Genomic DNA, 24,509 nt, shown 5'->3' with positions numbered 1-24,509 from the left:
ATGCTGGTGAATTAGGCAAGGTTTCCATGGGTTTCTAAGGACGGCAGCTCCATCAACGTCCTGGTCTGACCGCGGCTGCAGGCTAAGCTGATCTGGGGTCAGCGTGCGAAGGTGCCACGCAAACCAATCAGACAGCTCGTCAGGATGTACAGCAGGCTCTGATCGGTACTTATTTCATTACGGGGAAAGCTACATAAATCCACAAAATGGAGAGAAGGAGGCACAGAGGGAATATTTGCATTTCTCTTCTCATCTCCCCTCAATGCAGATCACCCCCCACCCCCACCCAGCTCCCCATGCCCCCCCTTTCAATCCCTCCCCCATTTAGTGCAGAGTGACTTTTATCATCACTTTCACCAAAACACATTAAGCCGGTGTGTCCGGAGTTGAAGCGAGAGAGAGGAGGGGGTTGAAAAAACAGAGTGGCGCATTAGATTTGCAATAGTAATGCATCAATCTGGCATTACTTTGGAGATTAAAGAAAGGATGTGGGTGCTGATGGTTGCCTGATGGATGACTGTCCTCCAGTGGTGAACTGAACAGGATACACAACCGTCCACCTGCAAGTGGAGTAATCAAACTGACCCTGGAATTCCCTTTGTTGCTCCAGCTCCATCCCTTCAGCTCTCATTCCCATTCTCTCTATCCTCATACCTCAAAGCCTCCCAACCTGAGAGCACCTCTGCATTGAAGATATTTATGCAGCTGTTTGATCATGTTCTTAAGTCAGGAACAACACCTCCTTTGTAGGAGGAGATAATACTGTAAAGTGGATTGCATACATTAAACTTAAGTCAACACACAGCGTGGCTTTGCCTGGTATTTGTGTTACTGCATCTGCATGAAAAGATGGATGTAAAGTGCTTGAGAGCTTAGAAGAGACAGGATGAGATTGGGAGGAGAGAGAGAGAAAAAAATCTAAACAACACAAAATTGAGGGGGGGGGGGCTTTAGGATTGGGCTTAGAGGGAGCAAGTCCAATATGGAGACAGAAGGCTTTATAAACAAGGTGGAAGAGGGGGAAAAAGTACAATGTGGAAGTGAAAGGAGTCCTAAGGAAATAAAATGACAATATGTATCATCTCAGAAAAACAAAATCCCAGTTGGTCCAAGGGCACAGCCCACCAGTAGCCTGACCCAGAGGGTGAGCTTCCTGGCCATATGTCTTTCCAAACCTTTGGGCTTAAGTTCACCCTGGCACCCAACTTTGGTTGCTATGTGTGGGTGGAGGACAAGCAAAAGCCCCTAAACTCAAGCCCATCCCCATGCCTACTCCTTGGGATAGAGAGCCATCAAAGTTGTAGTCCATGTTTTCTGCTTCCATAAAGTCACTGAGGAGGATGGAGTCCACATCACAGTCAACGCTATTAGGGATGTTCTCCATCTCCATCTGGGCAGCCATTCTGCTGTGGGAGTTGTGCTGCTGTCCCTGGTATCCAGCACTCCCTGACTGCTGGTTGTTGTGATAGTAGCCATGCCAGGAGTCAGGCATGGCCTGATGGTGAGCTCCTGGATAAGACTGGTGACGAGGGTGAGGTGCCGATGCGAGGCGACAGGGGTCCTGGGGAACGTCCATGATGCCTGCAGGGTTTGGTGGCAGGGAAGGGGACGTTGGGAGGTGGGGGCGCGGCCCATAGTGGTTAGAGGTCTTGAGACTGTAGGGCTGCAGGATGTCAGTGCTCACCCGTGGGGACAGAGCCTGATGGTGTGGCCCGCTGTGCATAGCATTAAGAGGGTTGTGGGAAGTGTGGTTGTGCAAGTGACTCTGACTGGAGCGAGGATTGTGATCATGACTGGGATTGACTTTGTTACTGTGGCCATGCTCGTGACTCTGACTATAATCGTGGGCAGTGTGGGGTTTGTGGCTGTGGCCATAGTCAAGGCTGGCTTGGTGTTTGTGACCCTGATTGTGGTTCTGATGATGGGCTGTGTTCTGATCGTGAACCGAGCCATGGCCATTGTGTAGACTGGGATTGTGAGGATGCTCTTGGCTGTGATTGTGGTTATGATTGTGGCTGTGATTCTGATTGTGGTTGTGCTGGCTTTGAACGCCATTTCCCTGTGTCAACAGTGCATGTGATTCCCGTCCCTGACCAAGCACTGAATCTTTGTTGCAGTATGAAGGACCTCCTGTGAGTAGACTCTGCAAGGCGTTGTTCTCTGAGTAGCCTCTCATTGGACGTTGAAAGCTGACTGGCTTGTTCTCCTGGATGGTCTCCATGGGGGTGTGGTGTCTCAACATGCCCATGGAAGACTGTCCGTACATGGGCCCACAGTAAGATCCCTCTGTCTTTGGCCCAGGCACATAGGGATAACCATTGCATTTGATTTGCTGTTGCTGGGGGTAGCCACTTTCATCAAGACTAATTGCCCCGGTCAGATCAGTTAGCTGAGGCAGCTCCACATTGGGGCAGTGGCTCCCAGTGCCCAAGGCTGGAGAACGGGTGCTGGTGGGACTGGGGTAGAGTCGAGGGGAGGCCGAACAAGACAGTCCGCCCTCCTCAGGCTCGTCAGCCTCTGCTTCTGCTAGGATTGGAGACAAGCAGCTGCTCAGTGTGGAGGCAGAGGATGATGTGCGAGAGTGGAGGTCTGTCCAGGTGTCATACTCATCACCACCCATGCCCACACCTCCTTTCCCTGCTGGACTGCCGTGCTCTGGCGAGCCCTGCATCGCTGGGCCAGCTCCCTGAACTTGCCCCCGTCCAAGGCCTATGACCCCTGCTCTCTTTCGGCTGATGCGACCCTTGGTCTTCAGATAGCGTGTCCCATTGTCTATTGCGGCCGCACGTCGTCTGGGTCCCTTCCCCATCTTCCCTCCTTCTGGGTTGAGCATCCACCATGAACTCTTCCCCGTCCCTTCATTTTGCACCCGAATGAAGCGACTGTGGAGGGACAGGTTGTGTCTGATTGAATTCTGGAACAAGAAAAGACAAATGGGAAGGAGAAGAGGAGGAGGAGGCAGAAAAGGGATAGAAAAAAAGAGAAATATATTAACACACAAGGGAAAATTTAGGGTTAAATAATCACTTTTTAAGGAGACAGTCATTTAAAATTATGTCTAAACTATCATAGCTCCATGGCAAGTGAGAAAAATGATGGATAAAGAAAAAGCTGGAGATGGAGGGCAGAGCAGAAAGGCCAGGGAGGGTGAAGGACCAATCGATACCTCCCTTGACCAGCCTCTCCTCTCTACACGCGCTCACTGAGTCATAATATGGACATGGGTGCAGCCTCCACATGAAACCATCACCAAGGTTACAGAAATGAATCACGCGAAGCAACCCAATCACAGACAGCCCATATCGATTGCAGGGCGTCCAAATATGAAAACCTGAGATCTAGCCAGAGCTGGGGAGGATAGGGAGGAAGTGAAGGGGTGTGATTTGGCAGGAGAAGACTTGGAAGAGCACCAGATTGCAAAAAGAAACACTAACACTCAGAGTTGGAGTAAGATAGAGGGGAAGCAAAGCAAATCAGAGGAAAGACATGCTCATTTAACCTCTTTTAAAATCATGGCACAATTAACATGACCGTAGGCAACCGCAGCAGATATCACTCTGATGAAGTCTTCCTGAGAGCAGCTTTGAGGAGAAGATGGATGTGGCGGGCTGTGGGTGGGTGTGCGCAGGGGTATGTAGGATAAGCCTCTCCAGACCCCTGTTTAAGTGTCTGAGTGACGGCTGTATAGTTAATCCCAGGCTTCACAGCAGCATTTGAAGCCAGCGCCAACCTGGAGTGAGTTGATGAGATCTAAGCCTGCCTAAAGGAGAGCTTAGCAGGGATACGCATCATCTCAGCTGGCCAAGTTAGTCTAAGTACAGCATGTTCATCCAAACCTTTCCTGCTTGTATCATTATTCTCTTTTCCCTCATTGCTTTTCTGGCCACTCCTTCTTTTCTGATCAGTAACAAACTCAACCCTCTAGCCCCGTGTGTGGATTCACACTTTTCTTTTTCCTCTCTGGAGATATCTATCTATTCTGCCTTGTTTATTACCTGCACATAGCTCACAATCTCTGTCTCCTGATATCTTGAGCCATTCTCCATCTTCATTCACTCCCCGCCTCCTGTCCAATTTTCCTGCTTTCAGCCCCATTCATCTCCCTCTCTGTGTCCCAGCCTCTCTTGATCACGACATTGCTCATTCTTTCCCTCCCTCTCTAGATCCATACTGTCATCACCTTCCACAACTTTCACCTCCTCCCTCCCTTCCTCTTCACTGTAACTCATTCATTCTTTCACGTTGAAAAGCAGACAAATGTGGGGAAAGGAGGGGGTGGGGAGCTAAACAGAATGCAAATCTTTGTTTAATGGGAATAGAGTAGTTTCATCCATACAGTCAGCATATACACCCCCTCTGGACAAACAATGGAGCTGCATGGCTGTGAACTGGACGGGCAGCTGAAAGAGGTGGCGTGTCTTTGTTATTATAAAAAGCTGCACATTCAGAAGAGCAGGTAATAGGTTTCCCGCTATATGTTTACAGGCAGAACACAGCTCTAAGTGGGTTTCATATGACTCTTGTATCCTTCCCACTACTATTTTCATTCATGTAGAAATGCAGCCATCCCCTCAGCGTGACTCCTAACAGGTAATTTCATCCCATCCTCCTCTCAAATCATGCTGCTCTGACTAGTCTCTCTTCACAGACGTGGAAATTGGATTGGAGATATGTATTTATGGCTTTTTTCCCTTTTGTCTGCTGTTCAGATGGATCCTCTCCAAAACACGAGGTCGACAAAACTGCACGAGCTTAACGCTCGGTGAGAAAATAGGACGACTGCACTCCTCAGCCACATTGCTGCAGACAGAGGGAGAGCAGACTTAATCAAAGCCAAATTGAACAATGTTGCGCGTGAAAGAGGCCGCCGACGGAGGCGACCCGCATCAGGTGATCTGAGAGTGAAGCCCTGACAGGTTCCTCCACGACATGACGGCTCTGGCTGAGTGTAGCTATGGCAACAGAGTAAACCAAAAGAGGAAAAAAAGAAGAGAGGGGATGCAATGGTGGGGAAGAGAAGAGGAGAGAAGAGGGAGGTGGGGAGGCGGCTGATGCTGTTTGATGCTGCAGGCAACTCCAAACAGCCTTTTATCTGAGTCTGTCAGATTCCTGCTTCCAATCCACCAGGGAGGCTCAATCACCAGCAGTCCCAACGCCTCACTACCTGTACCAAGCTGTGATTAGCAATCCTGTGTGTGTGTGTGTGTGTGTGTGTGTGTGTGTGTGTGTGTGTGTGTGTGTGTGTGTGTGTGTGTGTGTGTGTGTGCGTGTGTGTGTGTGTGTGTGTGTGTGAGAGAGAGAGAGCTTCTGTACTAGAGACACAATTACACCACAACAGCACACCAGTTCCTTCACCCGCCGATAAGCTGAACAACGTACTGCAGCTCTCCATCTTTCTCTGTGTGTGTATACATTTCATATACATATACATATATATATATATATATATGCTATATATATATATATATATAGTATATATATATGCAGTATGGTGTACAGTGAATTTACATATCTGTATCTGTATTGACTACCTGAATAAATAAAGGTCAACAATGGAAAATGCTCTTAGATGTTTCCTACTGAGCTTTCCCTTCTCTATGCCCAGAGGAGATGCCTTCTTATTGTCAGCCTTATTTTAACACAGGAGGGCAATAAGGAGCCAATAAATCATCAACAGATTGGATTAAGTAAAAGGAAGCTGAGCGAGGCCTCTGGAGTTCTTTAAATGTGATGTGTTGTGGCGTCCACATGAAACTTATCCATATTCATTTGGGAAAACTGATCAAGATGAATCAGTTTTGGGTATGTAGTTGGGAGGATATCCAGTAACCAATTCATCAAATGAAACTGGAAAACTGAAATGAAGATAAATACATGTGACGTCGGTCAAACTAAATTAAAATTCATCATAGTGATGTTGAGAAAAACAGGCTGACATTTTGGTTCTTTTTAGTTGGTTTTCTCTACACTTTCAGTGAATACGTTCCAGGGTTCTACATTGATCTGCTTTAAATAAATTCAGTTCCATATTCAGTTCCAGGTTTATTAGATATACGAAGCTAAAGCCAATGTACTGTTCAATGGACCTTTCTGTCAAGAAGGCTCTCACATGGATTTTTCATCAGTCTGTTTCTGCTCACATTAGACCAGTTGGAACCCATCGCAAATGTCTTTACCAAAAGTATTATTTTTATACCTTACAGTAGTATTATTCCTAAGTGTGTAGCTGATACGATAGAATAATAATAACATCCCCAACCGCAAATAAAAATCCTGAATGTCTGCAGCTTCTTTTTAAACATGGACCGGCTAAATGGTTTTGGTTGTTTCTTTATATTTATTGTGTGTTTGGGTTCATCACCTCTGGTCCTTCTAATTTATCTATTATAGGAAAGCCTGATCTAAACTGCTGAATAGAGACAAAACTGAAATAATATTTTTGGAACCAAAAGAAGAAAGATTAAAAGTCAGAACTCAGCTTCAAACAGCTCAGTTAAAAACCACCAACAAAGCCAGAAATCTGGGCGTAGTTCTGGACTCAGACCTGAATTTCAGCATCACATTAAGACAGATGTGAAGTCGGCCTATATTATCCTGCAGAAGTTCAATGTTTCCCCGCTGCAAAACACATGATTCAAATGAAATGGATCTCTGAAAAGTTCTGCACAAGTCTGCTATTGAGCCATTAGAGTCAGATGTGTTGCAGCAGTGAAACATTGAACTTCAGCAGGACTGGGAGCCTTGAGCCGCATGAACCAGTCATTGGAGATCCCTGACTTAAAGAACTTATTGAGGATTAAAGGACTGATGCCTCAGCAAGGTTTTTGCATTTATCTTTAGTCGACTGGACTACTGTAATGCTGTCCTCAAAGGTCTCCCCAAAAAGTCCATCAGACAGCTGCAGTTAGTCCAGAACGCTGCTGCTTGAGTCCTCACTAAGACCCAGAAAGTGGATCCTAGAACTCTAGTCCTCAGATCTTTACACTGGCTTTCTGTCTGGCAAAGAACTGACTTCAAAATCCTGCTGTTAGTTTACAAAGACCTGAAATTGGTTTAGGACCAAAATCCATTCAGGATCTTGGTTGGAGATTTATAAACCCACCAGATCCCTCAGGTCATTAGGGTCAGGTCTACTTCCTGTTCCCAGACTCAGAACAAAACGTGGAGAGGCAGCGTTCAGTTTCTGGAACGAACTCCCAGAAACCTGCAGGTCTGCTGAATCTATCACCGTTTAAAACTTTTCTGTTTCCGGCCTTTAATCAAAGCCAGTTAAGTCCTCAAACTAGAACTTTTATTTCTTGCATTTTATCTTATTTTATCTACTTCAGCTCTTTGTTTTTATTGAATGTCTTTTCTTTCTTTTTAGTTTGTTTTTTAACGTAATGCTTCTTTTGCCCTCACTGTAATGCTTTTTATGTTTTACTTTGAATCATCTTGTACATGAAACGTGATGTACAAATAAACTTGCCTTGTTATACCACCTTCTGAAACATCACAGTTTTATTTTCTGTGTTATGTCTTAGGTTGGAAGAATTTTTTAATTTCCTTTAGAAAATCAGCTAACACTACAAAGTCTGATGAACCTCACCAGCCCTGACTTGAAAATCCAACATGGTGGCATTGTGTACAATGTGGTGATAACGGCAGTGATACACTGTTTATCAGTCTCACATATATGGTTTCATCTCCATCAGTAAACACATCACTACAGTGTCTATAAGAGAAGAATATAACAGTGTATTGTTATTAGCTTCTGATGCAACAGCTAGTCAGTTTCCTCTGATCTCCACAAAGTAATTTACTGTAGTCCAAACTAAACCTTAATTGCACCTGATTTTATTTTCCCATGCAATCAAACCTGCGCTACAGGTAGTTCTGTGAGAAATGCTTACATTTTCTGTTTGGAAGACTAATGTCATCCCGTTGACTTGCATGCTGTTAAACATCAGCAGAACTTAATGAATAAGTGCAGTGGAAGGGTGAGGAGTTTGCACTTTATAATGGCAAATATAGCTGGTATATTGCAGCCATTATTAGCACACTGCCAGCCACAGAGGAGCAGATCCTCCAGCATCGCCTCTGGGTTGAATGAAACCTGTAGATTCTTAATTCTCTGTGGCACAAAGCTCTCCATCCCAGCCTCAGCGTATACATTAACTTGTCAGAACGAGTGATTCTGATGTGGAGGAGCCTGTTCCCTCTGCTCTTAGCCTTTGCCTTTGTGCTAATGCAGAAGGAGATGGGCTGTTTCAGCAAGCACAGTGAATGAATGTGTCCTTAAATCCACCCTGCTTTTCTACAGGGAATCCACTGCACTGTGTGCAGCTCCACAGCTGGATGTTATTCATAAACAGTGACTGAGTTTGACCCCGACACACTGCCACTTTCCCTGAGTCAGGGGATAGCCAGCCCAGTGCTTGGCTAATGGCCTGTGGTTACACAGCTATGCGTTTGCACAGAATTCTTACACTCATCCCATCTAGAATTATGCCACACCGGTAGGCCCTTCATGACTGGCTTTAAGCATAAGAGAGCATTGGCAGGGCAGGATGACTGAGTTATTTTATATTACATTTTTTAGACCAAACTCACCAGACATGTTAGATATTAATGCTTGTCCATGCAAATAATATGAAACAGTTAAACTAGCAAGCTTAAAAGATGTGCAGTGATAAAGGTTTTTTGTGCTAGTTTGTGCCATGTGACAGGAACTGTGACCACGCATTGACTAGACTATACAGTCTAATCTAACTATGTACATTACTTTTAACCCTAATTATCTACAGTATTTCAACCTGTAGTCTTTATGACTGTAGGCTTTATGAACGGTGAGACACTATACCTTCTCTTTAAAAGGATGCTGTGTGCTCACATGCTGCATTTCAGAACAGCAGTAATGGAGCAGTGGCTAATTTTCTAGATTATTATTTTCAAGCCCCTTGTCCCTTTTATTATTCTGGGTAACCTAGCTAACACTAATTGCATCTATTGCAAATTATCCAGTTTGTGTTGCATAGCAACGAGAATGATGTAAACCATTCTGCCTCCTTCCCTCTGGCTGGCTCTCTGTTAGTCGCGGCTCTATCAATGAAGCTTTGTGTCTGAGAAGAGAAACACATCATTCGTTGAGTCTACACAGCAGCATATATGAAATTTCATGCTCACAATGGCTAGAGCAGTTTTGAGATGATGTTTGCTAATTATTAAAGGTTCTTGGGTGTAACAAGATGTTTCTGAGGCCACAGAGCATATTTGAAAAGGTCATTCAGTCCTACAATGATTGGTACAGAACTGTGGTGCTACATTTCTCTCTAAATCAAAGTTTTGATCAAACTGAAGTAAAAATGTCAATATTTAATGGAGTTTTTTGGCTTAATGGGTTTAAGTGTCTAGTAAAGGGATCAACAACTACAGACCTCTTGAGCCAGTGTCCTGCAGGTTTTAGATGTTTGCCCGCTGCAACACATCTACTCAAATTAATCGTTAAGAGGCTGGTGCAGAACCAGGTGTGTTGCAGCAGGGACACATTGAAAACCTGCAGGACAGTGGTTTAAGATGTCCGGAGTTGGTGATCCCTGGTCTAGGCCAGTGGTTCCCAAACTATGTTGGGGATAAAACCAAAGTTAAGCTAATTACCAAAATACAGCCTTACTTTTTTTTTTTTTCTCAAAATAAGAACGGATCATCTGCACCGTGGCATTTCTCAGACATGTTTCATTAATGAAATGAAGCAAAGTGTTTTTAGGCTTCCACAACTCTTGTTCCATGTGAAAGAAACACCCAAATGAAAAAAAAATAATAATAATAAAAACGTTAGTGAATGCATCTCAACTTGTCTCTGTGTGGACATCGCCATTATTGAAATCACACTGGCTGCGTGGGGGTCTAGTGACCCAAGGTTGGGAACCACTGGTCTAGGCAATACTTATATGTGTTATCTGGTAAAGACCACTAAATCGTATCTATCAGGTAAAGGGTTGCCCATATTCCAGCAACAGCTTGATAAATAAGCACACGAGAAGTTAAAACAACTGCAAAGAGGTTCAAGACAAATACAAAAAGATATGATACCTCCACAAAACATTTAGCTAAAACTTCTGTTTTACACAGAGACGAATGAACACACAGAACTGTATCGCAGCATTTTCATACAGCATCATGTCCTGACAACAGCGTTTCCTACAGAGATAACGCATAACAGCACCACTTGAAGTTCTGCCCTTTGTAAGCAGCAGGAGGGGAGTACGACTCACATGAGCATTCACAACAGAAAAAACCTCCATCTCAAGCCTTGTGTTTCTCTTCTTCTGTCTCAGCAGGTATCCCTGGATTAGAGTTATGCTGCTTGTTGACCCTCCTAGATGCTTTAATCCACCCAACTGGTCCAGGCAGATGGTCGACATTCCTGGTTCTGGTTCTCCCGGAAGTTTTTCCTTCCTGTTAGTGAGTTCTGAGTTTTTCCTCTCCACTGTCACCTCATGCAGCTCAGGATGGACAACTGAAGAGGGGATCTGATGCAATCCTTTGGTTTCCTAAGCGAAGTATTTATTTTTTGGATTCAAATTATATTAATAATTATTCTAAATTGGACTAATGTGGATCATACAGTATGATCTTCAGAACCTCCATCTGAATCTGTACCAATCTGAATATAGTGTTTATGTACAAACTCTGGACTACTTGAGTTCAAACCAAAGACTTTTACCTCCTCTTTCGTCTTTTCCTGCTCTATCTCCTTTCGCTTCTTGTGACTAGCCTTGTTCTTTACACTGTCCAACCACCTCCATATTTCTGTTTTCCATCCTACACATCATTGTATTTAAAATTCATCTGCACTTTGTTCATGAAACCACAGATGCTCAAGCAACAGCGTCAAATGTTTGAGTCGGGGGGCCTAAACCAGTCCGCCAGAGGCTCCAATCCAGCCAGTGGGATGAATTTAGTAAATGTAAAATAACATAAGATATTAACTGCAATTTTTTAATTAAAGTGAATACATTTCCTAATTTGACCTTGTGAGGTGGATTTTTTTTTGTTTAAATACAGTATAAAACAATTCCAAGGGAGAGGGAGAACTTGTTCTATCTTTTCCATCCTTCTGACTTAATAGATGTGACTTTAGTTTGTATGAAGAGCTGAGTCAGTTCAGGTGCTCAGCATTACTAAACACGTGTGGAAATGTACACGTATGTACATTTAGAAAAACTTGTAGACACATAATGTGAAATACTGGACTTTTCACTTCCAGATATGTGGGATGTTCAGTGATTTCGTAGCTCCGTTGTGATCTGGAAGTTGTACTGCACGTGTAAATGAGTAAGGAAAGTTAATAAAATTAAATGTAAACATCTTGGTAATGTACTTCTTTGCACTAAACTAAGGGAAAATTTAGAGTTTTCATTATTTATAGGTTATTATATTATTATTTTACTTGTCTGACCAACCTGAGATCAAATTAAGTAGAATGGGACCCCTGAACGAAATTTACTTGACGCTAAAGTAGTTCATCTAGTGATGCATGTGGTGATAGCACCAGGACAAATAACTGAAATGATTTGCATCATTCATCGCCTGAAAAAAGTGAACTATAAGTTTAATTTACAGCCATAAAATTAATTTTAGCCCACATTTGGTGGGTTAGGCAATGGTTCCCAACCTATTTTCCTTGAGGACCCCTTCATGCAAATACTAAAAAGCCATGGACCCCCCGCCCCACCCAGGGCTGAAACCATGCTGGTTTTATGCTTTCAAAAGTGAGATTCTTACCACAAATAGTGTATTCTGTCCTGTCCTAAATCCAAAGTTAAACTAACAACATATAGCCTTACTTTTTTTTCCTAAAATAGGGACAGTGTGTGGACATTAATCACAATGGCTCTTAATGTTCAAAGCCTCTGGGGCCCCCTGCGCTATTTGGGGACCCCTGATTGGGAACCATTGGGTTAGTGGGTGTTCATTTAAAGTTCTGGTACCAGGCAGTTTGGTTGTTTGTGTCCCTTTTTCTGGATGTCTTGGAGCATGAGGAGGCATATATGTGCCCAGCCTGTTCATTTAAAATCCCTTTATGAATATTGTTATAATCTCCAGTCTGTGTTTCTTTCCCTTCATTCTTCTTTACATACTTTTGTTGTTTAGTTCTTTGGATCATCTGCATCTTTATACAACCTGCTATATAAATTCAGCTGAGTCAACACACCGCATGCAACACATACAGACAAAAGCCAACGTATGTTTTTCATAACTCGTTCAACTTGACGTGGATGTACACACAGACACATGCACACTTTACCTACTATGCCCCCCCCCCCCCCCACACACACACACACAGACACACACACACACACACACACACACACACACCAAACTGGCAATCATACTTAATCCCTCTCCAGCCTGAGTAATCCCCGACAATCCGAGGCTAATCCTGGTTAATTCTGGGCACTCCTCAGCTGGGTTTCACCCTGAAACCACAGCGACAGGGTGGGGATTGGTTGGATCATGGCGAGTAAGGGTGGGCGCACCCTTGATAAACATAATTGGTTGGGCAGTTATCGGGAGTCAAGAAAAACAAGCACAGGTTTTCACTGTCTTCAAAATACATCCAGATTGACCCCTGTGCTATTTGTCACATCCCGATCTTGCCGCTGGCGCTGCTCCAGGTAGAAAACATGTTTTTCCCCAGTCCCACGTGTTATCGTGTCCATTCAAACACAAGGCTACAATAGCTTTACGTGCTTCCACAGATTGCAGCGATGTATGAAAACATTTTTCTTAAATCATTTAAAGGAAATATAAGAGTAAAATAAAGCTGAAAAACACAAATGGGATGTACAGTTTGAGCCATTCCTCTATTGTACAGGCTTCTCAGAAGTCATTAGCTTCTATCCAATCAGCTCTACCTAGCGAAGCTCCTAGCTCAATTCTTCTTAGTGGATATTGATCCTGATTCCAAATGAAGCACTTAAGATGCCTTGATCAAGCTGCTTCTTAATCTAGCATTAAGGAGATTGAGACCTTTTCACCTCATGTCTCTGACAGACTTATTACTTTGGCACAGGGCACAGTGGCAGTCATAGCACACTTCGCTATCAAAGCCTCCGGTTGGGTTTTATCGTCTGTTTAAGCCCCTTTGGTTCAGAGCAGGCAGTAGGAACACTTTTACTCTCTGCCATTTAAAAAAAGAAAAATGCCAACGTACACAAAGCCAAGACTGTTAATGAAGCTATATGTCACTGACAGGGGATGGATGGGGACGCTTTGTTAAAACAAGGAGTCCTCTAGTGTTTGCAGGCTCGACAGTGTGCCTTTCAATTGAGTTTGCACATGGAAACTGCAGGATATGTGTCTTTGAACCGAATGTATACTCATGAGAGCATGAAAGCAGAAGCCAAAAGGAAACTGATTTACCTTCTCCAGCAGCTCTGTCAGCAGCAAGATGAGGAGGGAGTTCTGCTTCTGGACATCTTTCAGGCTTCTCTGTTCTCACAGAGGCAAAGCCTTTGGGAGGGATGCAGTACAACATCATGTAGTGGATTTTATAGGGCTTTCTGTTTCACATTTTAAGTAGCCCACCTCTAATTTATGACACATTCCACAATGCATTCAAAGAGGACTGTTGCGTTTTAAATTACATGCAGCTCCCTATTAGATGTGGTCCAACACAATCCTGCTGAGTGTTGTTAGGATTGTTCTACTCTGCCTTGTTGAGAAGTAGTGGGACTAAGCAAAGCTGTTTTCTCCCCTTGCTCAACCATTATTTATTAATCCATTTCACACAGCCAGGAGTCATTATGCACGGTCCTGTCAATGGGTATCTCTCTATGCCACGCATTTATTTGATAATAAGCAGGAGTGGGGGAGAAGATAAAAGCGCTGACTGCGTTCATTGTAGAGCGCTTTCTGCAGGCGGGGAGACTTAAATGAGAGCATCCAGGCTCTGTGTGGGAATGGGTCTCGTCTGCTAAGCCTGTCTTGAGGCAATCGATGGAAATTAGTCAACGTTAAAGATTCACTTCCTGTGACTGATGTCACGGGCAGCGCTTGTCTCTTTGAAGGGAAATAAAGAAGTGGGAGGCAGAGGGATTAATGGGGTTGGAGAAGGTGTGAGCATGCAGAGTTTGAGTGGGGGCTAAGCTGGAGAAAAAAAGATGCTATTCTTTTGGCGTATTACAGCAAAATAATAGGTTAGAACATCCAAAAGAATGCAGTGCAGCTTGGAACGTTTAAGGGACACAATAACTTGGCAATGGATAAGGCCAGCAACAAAACAGACCAATCAGTTTTAGTGTAGAATAATGCACTGTTGAAACATCACTGCATGGAAAGCTAAAGTACTAAATATTACTTGGTAGACACAGCAATCACTGAAAAACTTATTTCTTCATGTCAAAAAGCAGATTTTCAGACAGGGGCCATGTTGTGGATCCTTCAGCTGCAATACAAAGACCTGCTTGAGTCTTCTAAAAAGCAGTAAATGCTCCACTTAAGGGGGTTTTTAACAAAAAAACATTTTGAAACAGATTTTGAGTTGCTTTATAAGTGGCTGGTTCCTTGGGTCCCAATGGTCCTACAGAACAGAACAAACATCAAGAACTCCTCTTTTTCTGAGTGAGGATGAATAACTGTACTAGCAGCAACTTTACTTATACACTTGCAGCAACTGTGACAATTGGATCAGAGTTAATGTCTCCATGCGCTTGCCTTCTGAAAGCTGCACCAGTTACCTTTTCCTCAAAGCACAACCGAGAGACTACAGCCAGCCTTCAGGCGACAGAAGGCCTTTCACTCCCCTTACTCCCTGTGGAGCTGCAGTTAGGGGGTGGAGGGAACGAGGCAGGAAGAGGAAAGACAAGAGGATGGAGGCAGAAAGTGAAGCGCCGTCTGGGGCTAACCTGAGAAAGGTAGACAGGGAAAGAGCCTGAGGGGCCGGGGGCGGACAGCAAGCCCAATTCCCAGCGATGAGGCTTCTAATTGGAGCTGCTGGCCTGCTGAGGCAGCCTCTCCCTGTGCGGATGGACATAGGGAGCTGAGTGAAGACAGAGAGCCCGGGGGTGGGAGGAGAGGGCAGATAAAAATAGAGCTGGCAGATTAACGAGCATCTGAAAGCGGGGCAGGAGATCGGAAAATCCTCCCTGTGTGCCAAAGATGCCCGGTCCTTAGGCTACAGCCAGTTCTGTAAAGCCTGATGAACCCAACGTGACCACGAGTGGTGCTTCCTTCCTGTTGCCCTTCTTTGCATCAGAAAACAGCAGGACATGAAGAAAACCACTGCTTGAAGATTTAATTTCCTAAATTTTAATGAAGTATTGTGGTATTAAAATTTCTGGGATATAAGTAGGGCTACCCATGCAAAGTTGTATCTTAAAATGAAATTGTAATTCAGTTATAGGCTAAGTGTTATTTATTTTTTGATTAATGGAAACAGTTTGTGAGCACGATTCCTTCAATTTCTCCTTTCAGTAGTGCATTCTCATCCTCATCAGCCTCTTTCAGTAAACCATAAAAGCTAAGCTAAGTTAGCTCATCTATAATTTACTCCTTTGTTCTCATGCACATTAAACAGAATTTATTGAGTATGTTTGGAAAACTAAAAAGAGAGGTATTATTTCTGAAATTATGAACTGATTATTTTAATTTTTTACAGTTGTTAACTGGTAAGAAAAGCTAGCTATTTGGCCGTTTTGCTCTACCCTACCCTCATAGGTTAGCCTGACAGCAAGTAGGCTACAAAAGTAGGTGTGAAGAAAAAACAAACTTATGTGTAAATGTTCACATGTAATCCTTTAAAGAGTTTATGTTGGTATTACAAACTAGAAGAACAAACTTTAATTGTTCATTTAGCTTTTCAACTTCATCCAATTTCAAAGCACTAGCTAAACTAGCTAGCTGTTTTGCTAGCCACTACACACATAAATTAACCTGCCAGCAAATACAAGAGAAAAGTGTAACTTAGGTATAAATGTTCACATATAATCCTTGACAGTGAAGATTTTATAAAGGCATTATTAAATGAAAGTGTTCATTTAATTGTTTACACAACTTTTCGTATAAGCTATCCAACTTCAAGACAATAGAAAACTAGCAAAACAGGCTAACAATTTGTTGTTTGTTTGCAAGCATCTAACCTTCGTATGTTAGCTTGACAGCCTATACCAGGGGTCTGCAACCTTTACAATCCAAAGAGGCATTTTTCCCTCAGCCCAGCTAAATACCCCTAGTTTAGATGAACAGATGTTACAAGACCTTTTGAAAAAAAAACTAATTATAATTTTTCATAAATATCTACTATAGGAAATTTGTTTTTATTTTTGGAGAACCACATTTTTATTGCAAAGTTTAGGTTTTAAAATGAAGACAAACAGACTTTCTAAAATAAATAAATAAAATAAAAGTCGTAGTTTCCAACCTCATGAAAAGAAAAATAGATTAAAAAATGATAATAATAATAATAATACCAGTACTTTTAGTGTCATTATGTTGTGGAAATTAAATGCAAATATTCTATGAAAAAAAAACAGAAAAATTGTTATAAATCTGCATTTGTTATTAAATGTATATTTTAAAACATTAGTAGTTCTTTAGCATTTTTAGCCATGTATTATAGGCCATTGTGGAAGGTCCAGAGAGCCACTCCATAGCCACAGGTTATAGCCCGCTAGTCTATTCAAATGAAAAGTAAGAAACAAACTCATCTTAAATGTTCACTTATATTCCTCAACATCAATGATTCATTTTAAGTATTTTGAACTAAAAGTGTTAATTTTTGTTATTTATGTAAGTTTTGCTTTTAGCTATTCAACTTAGAGATTCTTGCAACCTCGCAAAATTAGCTAGCTGTTTTACGAGTTTTAGTGAAATAGTTTTTTCTTCTTTTTTTTTTTTTTTTTTTTTTTTTTTTTAGTTTGATAGGTCAAAAAAAGTAGCATAAAACATAACTTGTCGAACAATAGACCATTGTTGGTTGTCTTTCTTTTACATACTATATATCAACAATACTCATACTCTGCCAGAAAAGGAAGATAAAAGTTGCAGTGCAAGTTTAACAAAGACAGCGTAATTATATCCAACCTAACATGCTGCGTGCTCCATAAAATGACTTAGATTTGATGCAACTGGTTGGTAAAGCAACATTTCCAATAAAACTACAAAAGTGTTAACTCTACATTATAGTAACAAGAGTATCTTTCACCTCCACCTTTGACTCATTAAAGGAGTCACCTCCTCAGCTTTTTGTCCCACCCCTGGGAGTTTTCACACACCAGGTGTAGCACCGTTACACCTATGGGAAGCCAAAGAAGAAGCTGATAAACAGGCCTGATCACACCTGCTATGAGGTCTCAGGAGAACACCTCCCACCTCAACGTTCAGCTGTCACATCCATCCACACCGGAGGCTGTGCACGACAACAACTGCACTGATCCACACTCAAAATCACATTATTAAGATGCAGGAAACACTCTATTTTCTTGTTAACTTGAAAAAAAGAACATGCAAACACCAGAAACCTTAGCATTTTCTCTTTTGCTCAGATTATAGCTTGAAATTCTTGCCCTTTTAGCCACAATTTAAGAGTTTCTCAATAAAACATTGTAGCCTTGAATGAATAAAAGACTCCAAAAGCAGAGGTGATTCACTTAATCTGTACCTCAATTACAGAATATAGTTTGATTCAACCTTAAGTAGCACTGAAAAGGCACTTAATCGTGATCATGGTTATTCAACACTTTGTATTGAATATACATAATTAAACTGAGGAATTGTTGAATATTCATTGTTTGCAACCTTTGCTCCTTAACTGCTGCTTGACGACAGGACCAAATGACTTCACCATTTACTACTTCAACAGGAAATGCTGTAAAAGCCTCACTTGCTTTATAATGTGACTAAAATGCCATTTTGCTGCATTACATTCAGTTAGTCTAGCAATGTTTTCAAATTAACTCAACTTTGTTAATGAGGTGGAAGTATTTTATCAGGTTTCACTCGATAATCAGCTAAAATTTGACACTTCTGCTAATGCCATTTTCAGACATGTAAACTGAGGCAGCAAAGTTATATGCAGTTGTTTTCACCAAGACTGAGAAGATCTTTTAAAAGATAATACCATAGAAAGACTTACAGTTTGTGCTAAACATCTTCCCATCTGTTCATCGTGGCTGTGAAGTTATTCATCCAATGAGCAGCTACACTATGAGCAGGAAGTCCACCAACTGACAGGATGAGGATGCTCTATAAATTTAGATAGGCAGAAACCCCAGACTGGTGAGTCACATTTTAGCATCCATTGTTAGCACTGACTAAAGACTGTGGGCTCTTACCCTCATCTTATCCTGCAGAGTCCCTCCACAAAGTTAAAAATCAATGTAAAACTTCAATATAACCATATTTTTGTCACAGTGGCTGCTTTGTTTAAGGTTGTATGGCAGGTTTTTCAATGTTTTCAGGCTAACCTGTAGTATTAAAACAATGTATTATCACCTTAAATTTATTTTAAAAGGAGCTAAATGTATTCCATAGGACCAAATTTTCACTTGCAAGAAGTTTTACAGCAACCCGGTCATAGTTCCCAGATTTTCTTGTCAAATTCCGCAGGTAGTTTTTGTGCCACATGGAGCGACAGATGCATCTCTACTTCTCGCTTTGCTTCGCTTTTGGAGATGTTTCCAAGAAAACATCTTTGGCCTTAGAGGGCAAGTTGATCGTCTTCAGCAGCGGTCCAGTAGTGTTTGGGTCAACAGTGCAGTTTGTATTTCCTGGCCAACAACACAACCACAAAATTATCTGTATTTGTTTGCTACACTTCATGATAAAGTGATGATTTATCACCAAGGCCCAATGGCTTTGCAGGGAGACTGATGCTAAAAGTTGTCTGTTTTGTGTTGTCATTCAGCGTATGAATGGTTTTAAATTCAAAAAGGGGCAAAATGTTTATTTTTAAGTGTTGTTGAATCAGTGCAACCAGTTCATACCAAAAACTGATTCTTATTTTTGTTATGATATGAATTTGTCTAAAACCACAAGCACTGGTTGACAGCCTATACGTTGTTGGGAACGAGGCCCAGTAGGAAACTGAGGGGGGACTGTTTTCTGAGCAGCAGAGCAGCTGTAATGTTGGAGATGTTGAGCAGTGAAAATGGATGGAGAAAGTTTAGAAAATGAAACTGTAGCAGACATTATTCAAGAAAGATACACTAGTTTTCCCAGGTTGGACTTGGACCAAATAATTATTTCCTGCAAACACTTTCCACTTAAAGTTTTAGCCAGAAGCAGCAACACCAGCAATCTGCTGCACCACCAGCACCAAAAATGTCTGAAACTTAAATCAGTCCCCTCCACATCCTCAGGTAAAACCAGAAAAGATGGAGGACACCCCCCTCTGATGGTTTTTCTTGCCTTGCTCAACCATTATTTACATTATATACAACAATCGGGAAAGAAAGGAGGAGGTGGATAAAAGTAACCAAAGCCATCACAGTTCATAGACCTAAGTTATGTGGAGAAATATGAATTCAGGACTATGATCGAGCCTTTAGACATTAGTATGTTTTATTCATCCATGTTTTGTAGAATGTACAATTGTCATGACAATGGAAAAAGCTATTCTTAGCCAATCTACTGCAGTAATTATTCTCTGAATCAGTGGAAATGTGGTTAACACCCAGTTATGCATGAAGAAAAGAAAAACCGTCAAATACCATGAAAGATACCAAGGCACTGTTTATAATTTTGAATACATTTAATGAACCAGTTTCCTAGTCTTCTGATTTTCCTTGTCTAATATTATCAATAGACTATTTATGCTGAAGAGTTCTATTCATTGATGGTATGTCACGGCTGGCAGCTGGATGTGATCTTTTGCAGTGTTTGAGTGCTAGTTTTTTCCCCAGACACCCTTTCATTGCCACTGGTTCTTGACATTGGTTTGGTTTATATAGTTACTACAACGTTGTCGTCTTTTTTACAGGATGTGCCGTAGTCCACAACCACCACTGGCTGGTGCAGGCGCAGGGATCTCCAGAGTGGAAAAGAATCAAATCATTTGAATTTAACTATGAAGAGTTATTTTTCCAACTATATATGCCACAAGCTGAATAAGTGTGCCAGTTTCACCCACGCTTGTTGAGATTTATGTGGCAATTGCTTTATGGTTTTTCATAAATCTAGCATTCTTAATCCTGCCAACACAAAGCTCGGAAATATGCGATTTAGTATTAAATCAGGCATGAACGTCACATCAGTTCACTGTGAACCTTTACAGAGGCCCCAGTTCATAAACTGTCACAGTTCAGTAAATCACTGGAATCGTAAAAATGGCCTCAGATTTATCAAGACAAAACACTCACGCAGTTCTGTTTCCATTGTTTTGTTTCCATACAGTTTGGGTGGTCATGATGAATGATTATTATTTTTTTTTATTTTTCCCAGAAATCTGATAGCTTCTTTGGGATAACAATAGTGTATTCCCAGTAATATTCAGTTTAATTAATCATTTTTACATCCAGAAAGCACTGGACACACTTCTAAAGGAAGTTGCATGAAGGGATTTTGGATTGATTTATAACCATTTTCTGTCATTTCTAGTCAGATGTACATTTGGAACGAGGCCAGTTTAAAAAAACAAAATCCAACTTTCATCTGCAGCATTTGTGATTTTATAATTGCCATTATTCAAAACCAAAACCATGATTATCCTTGTTCGAAATACATATAACAGGAAATTTCCTAACTCTGTTCAGCCTGTAAAATCAGCTGACAGCCTGCATCTCAGCCATCACGTCTCTTGCTTCGCTAGCATGGCACACTGGGACGGCTCATTACTACAATGCCAAGCTACTAGTTGCTAAGGAGACCTGAGGGAGAGGGAGGGTTCCTGTTGCCATGGCAGCAAGCCTGCATCCTGCCAACTGTCTTTCCCCGTGAGCCCTGACCATCGTAGACAGAGAGAGAGAGGAAAAGTGAGGGCAGAGCGGAGCGAGGAGGGAAAGGCTACAGGGGGGTTATGTTTTAGAGGAGGACTTGTAAAGAGGCCTGCGAGGCAGCGGAATTGTTGGGGAACCACAGAGACTTGGTGAAAATTGATGGAGTGAGACAGAAAAAAGGGAGACCTTGAAAAAAAAACCTCCACCTCTCATAGAGGAGCATTCCCATCTCTAACGCACACAACTTCATCCAGGCATTGACAAATATGTCCTAAGTACCTCAGACCCCAAACCTCATCGTGACTCCTTCACTCCCCACCCTGAAAAGCAGGGAACGTCATCATGGAGCCGAAGACCTGACAGAGTCCTCGGATGAGTGCTCTCAGAGCCCATCCGTCATGGAGAGAAATCTGCTTCAGTGAGAGGGAGCAGTAATGAACGATGTACGGTGGGGGGGGGGGGGGGGGGGGGGGGGGGGGGGTGAGGCTGATTGAAGAGTAAAGAAGGGCGAGAAGGAGGTCATACAAGGTGAGAGAAGAAAGAAGAACTTCTCAGTCTCAAATTCAAATTAGCTTTATTGGTTTTCAAGGACAAGGAATTTCATCCTCTTCTTTCCTCCGTCCTCCTTCTAGCATGCAAATCTTTCATTTCCTCTGATTCTTTTTCTTATTAATTCATTCTTTTCACTGCCTCGTCGTCGAGGGGGGATAACCGCAGAGCTGCAAAAAATTAACACCCTTAAAAGCTCACAGGTCTTTATACACAACCACATATTAATAAACTCAGGTGGCAAACTTTCATTTCTTTTGGACCCTGATGAGCATTTAGTTGGTATTTTTAGTTCAGTCTTTCTGTTCTTTCTGTCTGGATTTATGACCCTTTCACAAACCTTCTGTTTAAGGAGAATGACATTTGTTTCTAGATCCCGTATAAATGATTTTAAATGAAATACCTCTTCCACCAGTTAGCAAAGGTGATGATGAATAACGGTGAGGATTGGGAAGTTCACGAATGGAGTGTTGCGTTGGGTATACATATCAAATATTAGGTGTGAAGATGCTGTCTCTGTCACTTTAAATTCTGGAGTGCTCAGTGCTTTTGGAAGCAGGCTTGTTTTCTGATGGTGAGCTGCTTCCAGTTCCACTGGGGAAGTACTGAGTGATTAATAATATTTATTACATGTTTTACCATTTTAAGTTTACTTTTCTGACATTACAGCAAAACAGTTGTATCAATAAACCTTGTGGGTTTTTGTTTTTGGAGTCTACCTTTATGTACCACCATGTATCTACAGTGGCCCTGAATGGCCAAACCAAACACAGCTCCACAGAGCGCTCTTAGCATTTTTCTCCTTCCTTAGTGGCCACTGTTGTTACAACCACAAGCTTGGAAGAGGAGGACAGTGGTTCCAATATGTAACTTCACAAGTCAATCCCTTAAACAGACATCATATTTCTCCAGTTTTATCTTCTCTTCATCGTCTCCGGTTAAATCAGAATTCCAGATTTTTCCATCAGAGCACTTCACTAACACTGCAGGTTTACTGGTGGTTCCTATAGCTTCTAAAAGTAGAATGGGAAGCAGAACCTTCAGGTACCGAACCCTCTATGTGGAACCAGCCCCCAGTCTGGCTTCAGGTATCAGACCCCCTTCTCTACCTTCAAAACATCTTCAAACTTTCCTTCCTGATTAATCTTATAGCAGGTCTGACTTGGTGACCCTGATCCATCCTTTAGTCCTGCTGCTAGAGGCCGAGGCTGCTGGGGACGTCCCATGATGCACTGGGCCCCTCTCTGCTGGGGGATGTCCCATGATGCATTGGGCTCATCTCTGCTCTCTTTAATCCCCATGTAGAAACATCTGACATTGTTGGTGTCATTAATTTGTGTTTTCTTTTTTTCTCACCAGGAATTCAGCAGATTAGATTTCTGCTGCTGGTCCACCTCTCTTTCCAGTCCTCTCCACCCCCAACCAGTTCAGGAAGATGGCCATCCTTCCTGGTTCTGGTTCTGATGGAGGTCTCAGGATGAAGGATTGAGAAGATCCAGATGAAATATGATAGTTTTCCTTTGCTCTCCTATTTGTTTTAATAAACTGGCTTTATAACTATTATAAATGAGAATAATGTGGTTCATATAATCGTTTGGTTTAACTGGATTTTACTGGATCTTTAAAAGTGACTTGATATGACTTTGCTGTGACTTTGTAGTTTTTAAATAAAGCTTTATTAAAAAGATGTCTAAAATTCTACACGCTGAATTCAAGTTCCAGAGATTTCCTTAATTCTTAATGTAGATAAACTATATACTTGGGTTGTTTTGAAGACTTGATTCACATTAGACCGAAGCAGAAACATTCATGCAGTGTACATTTGACTAAAAGATTGAAATGACTCGAATCACCAGATTTTTTCAGGCAGAGCGACAAACATGAAGCTAACATGACTGCCCAGGGCCTTCCCAGATATAACACCCCCAAAAACTTCTCAAAGTTGAAAAAGTGGGATCATTTTTTTTCTTAATGGCATCCTGTCATCGTTGTCGTGGTTTGTTTCCAGTGAGAACAATTACTTCTTCTGCTGAATTACACCCATGAACATGTGACTAATGCCACCCGGTAGTGACATCATTTATTGCTTTACACCAGTCAGAGTGAACAACTCACATTAGGAAATGGTTTTAGAGTAATGGAAACATGGCCATTGCATCCAGACATCTGTATGTGCTTTTTATAGCTTTGGTTGAAGACAATACAGTGATAGTTTAAACAATATCACATGTGCAACTCTGTGACATGTTTTAATATGACAATTCCTGAATGGTTAGAGGACCTCTGTGATTGGTTTCCCTGATTTGATCCCATGCAACACCTTTGGAATGAAGCCAGCTCTTGTTGGCTGAAGTTGGGCTCTTGTTGCAGGATGATGGCAGATTCCAGCAGGTTCCAGGTTCTAACATCAAGCAGGAGATTAAATGGCTGGAATGACGTGTTTGGAAGTCCACACACTTTTGGGAAGAACAAAAAGCCTCCAAACTAAGCAGTTCTTGTCTTTGAAAGCGGGAAGGGAAAAACTATGATCTTGTGGCGGCTTTGGTGGGTTCAGCTGGGCTTGGCCCGGCATTTAGGACCCAACACACACAAACTCACACACGAAGCACAGAACCCACGTACTGTTGCTTCCAGACAGTTTGGTGCATCATGCAAACATGCTGTAAGTGTCCCAACCAATTCAACGCTCCCCTCGTCCCTTTTTTCTTCTTCCCCTCGCTCCCCTCTTCCCCTCTTTCCCTCGCTTCTCTCTTTCCCTCGCTCCCTCTGGATTTGATCCCTCTCTTCGTCTCTTCTCTCGGTCTGTTTCTCATTGCGAGGGAATGTGGCGTCTGTCTCTTTGTCACAGACACTGGGAAACTAGAAGCCTCATCACCCTCATCTGATTCTCCTCTTCCTCCCCCCACCCTCGCTCAGCCTCTCTCTCTCTCTCACACACACACACACACACACACACACACACATATGCACACTGCACAGACATGGGTTTATTGACTTATTCATGCATGGGTTTGTTTTGGGGGCAGAGCTCCTGTCTGCAAG

At 42.2% G+C, this 24,509-nt stretch overlaps 1 protein-coding gene across 1 annotated transcript in view; it reads right to left on the bottom strand.

Moving 5' to 3' along the window:
• Window positions 1–323: 323 nt before the first annotated feature.
• foxo6b (forkhead box O6 b) overlaps window positions 324–24,509 on the bottom strand; it is a 59,307-nt gene continuing 35,121 nt past the window's right edge. Inside the window, exon 2 of the mRNA XM_041967287.1 lies at window positions 324–2,914. Within this exon, the coding sequence (XP_041823221.1) occupies window positions 1,190–2,914 (1,725 nt within the window). The 3' untranslated portion in view covers window positions 324–1,189. The remainder of the gene's footprint in view (window positions 2,915–24,509) is intronic.

The sequence above is a fragment of the Melanotaenia boesemani genome, chromosome 17, assembly GCF_017639745.1.
Source record: "Melanotaenia boesemani isolate fMelBoe1 chromosome 17, fMelBoe1.pri, whole genome shotgun sequence".
Taxonomy (NCBI): Eukaryota; Metazoa; Chordata; class Actinopteri; order Atheriniformes; family Melanotaeniidae; genus Melanotaenia; species Melanotaenia boesemani.
This window is presented reverse-complemented; position numbering and strand designations above follow the sequence as displayed.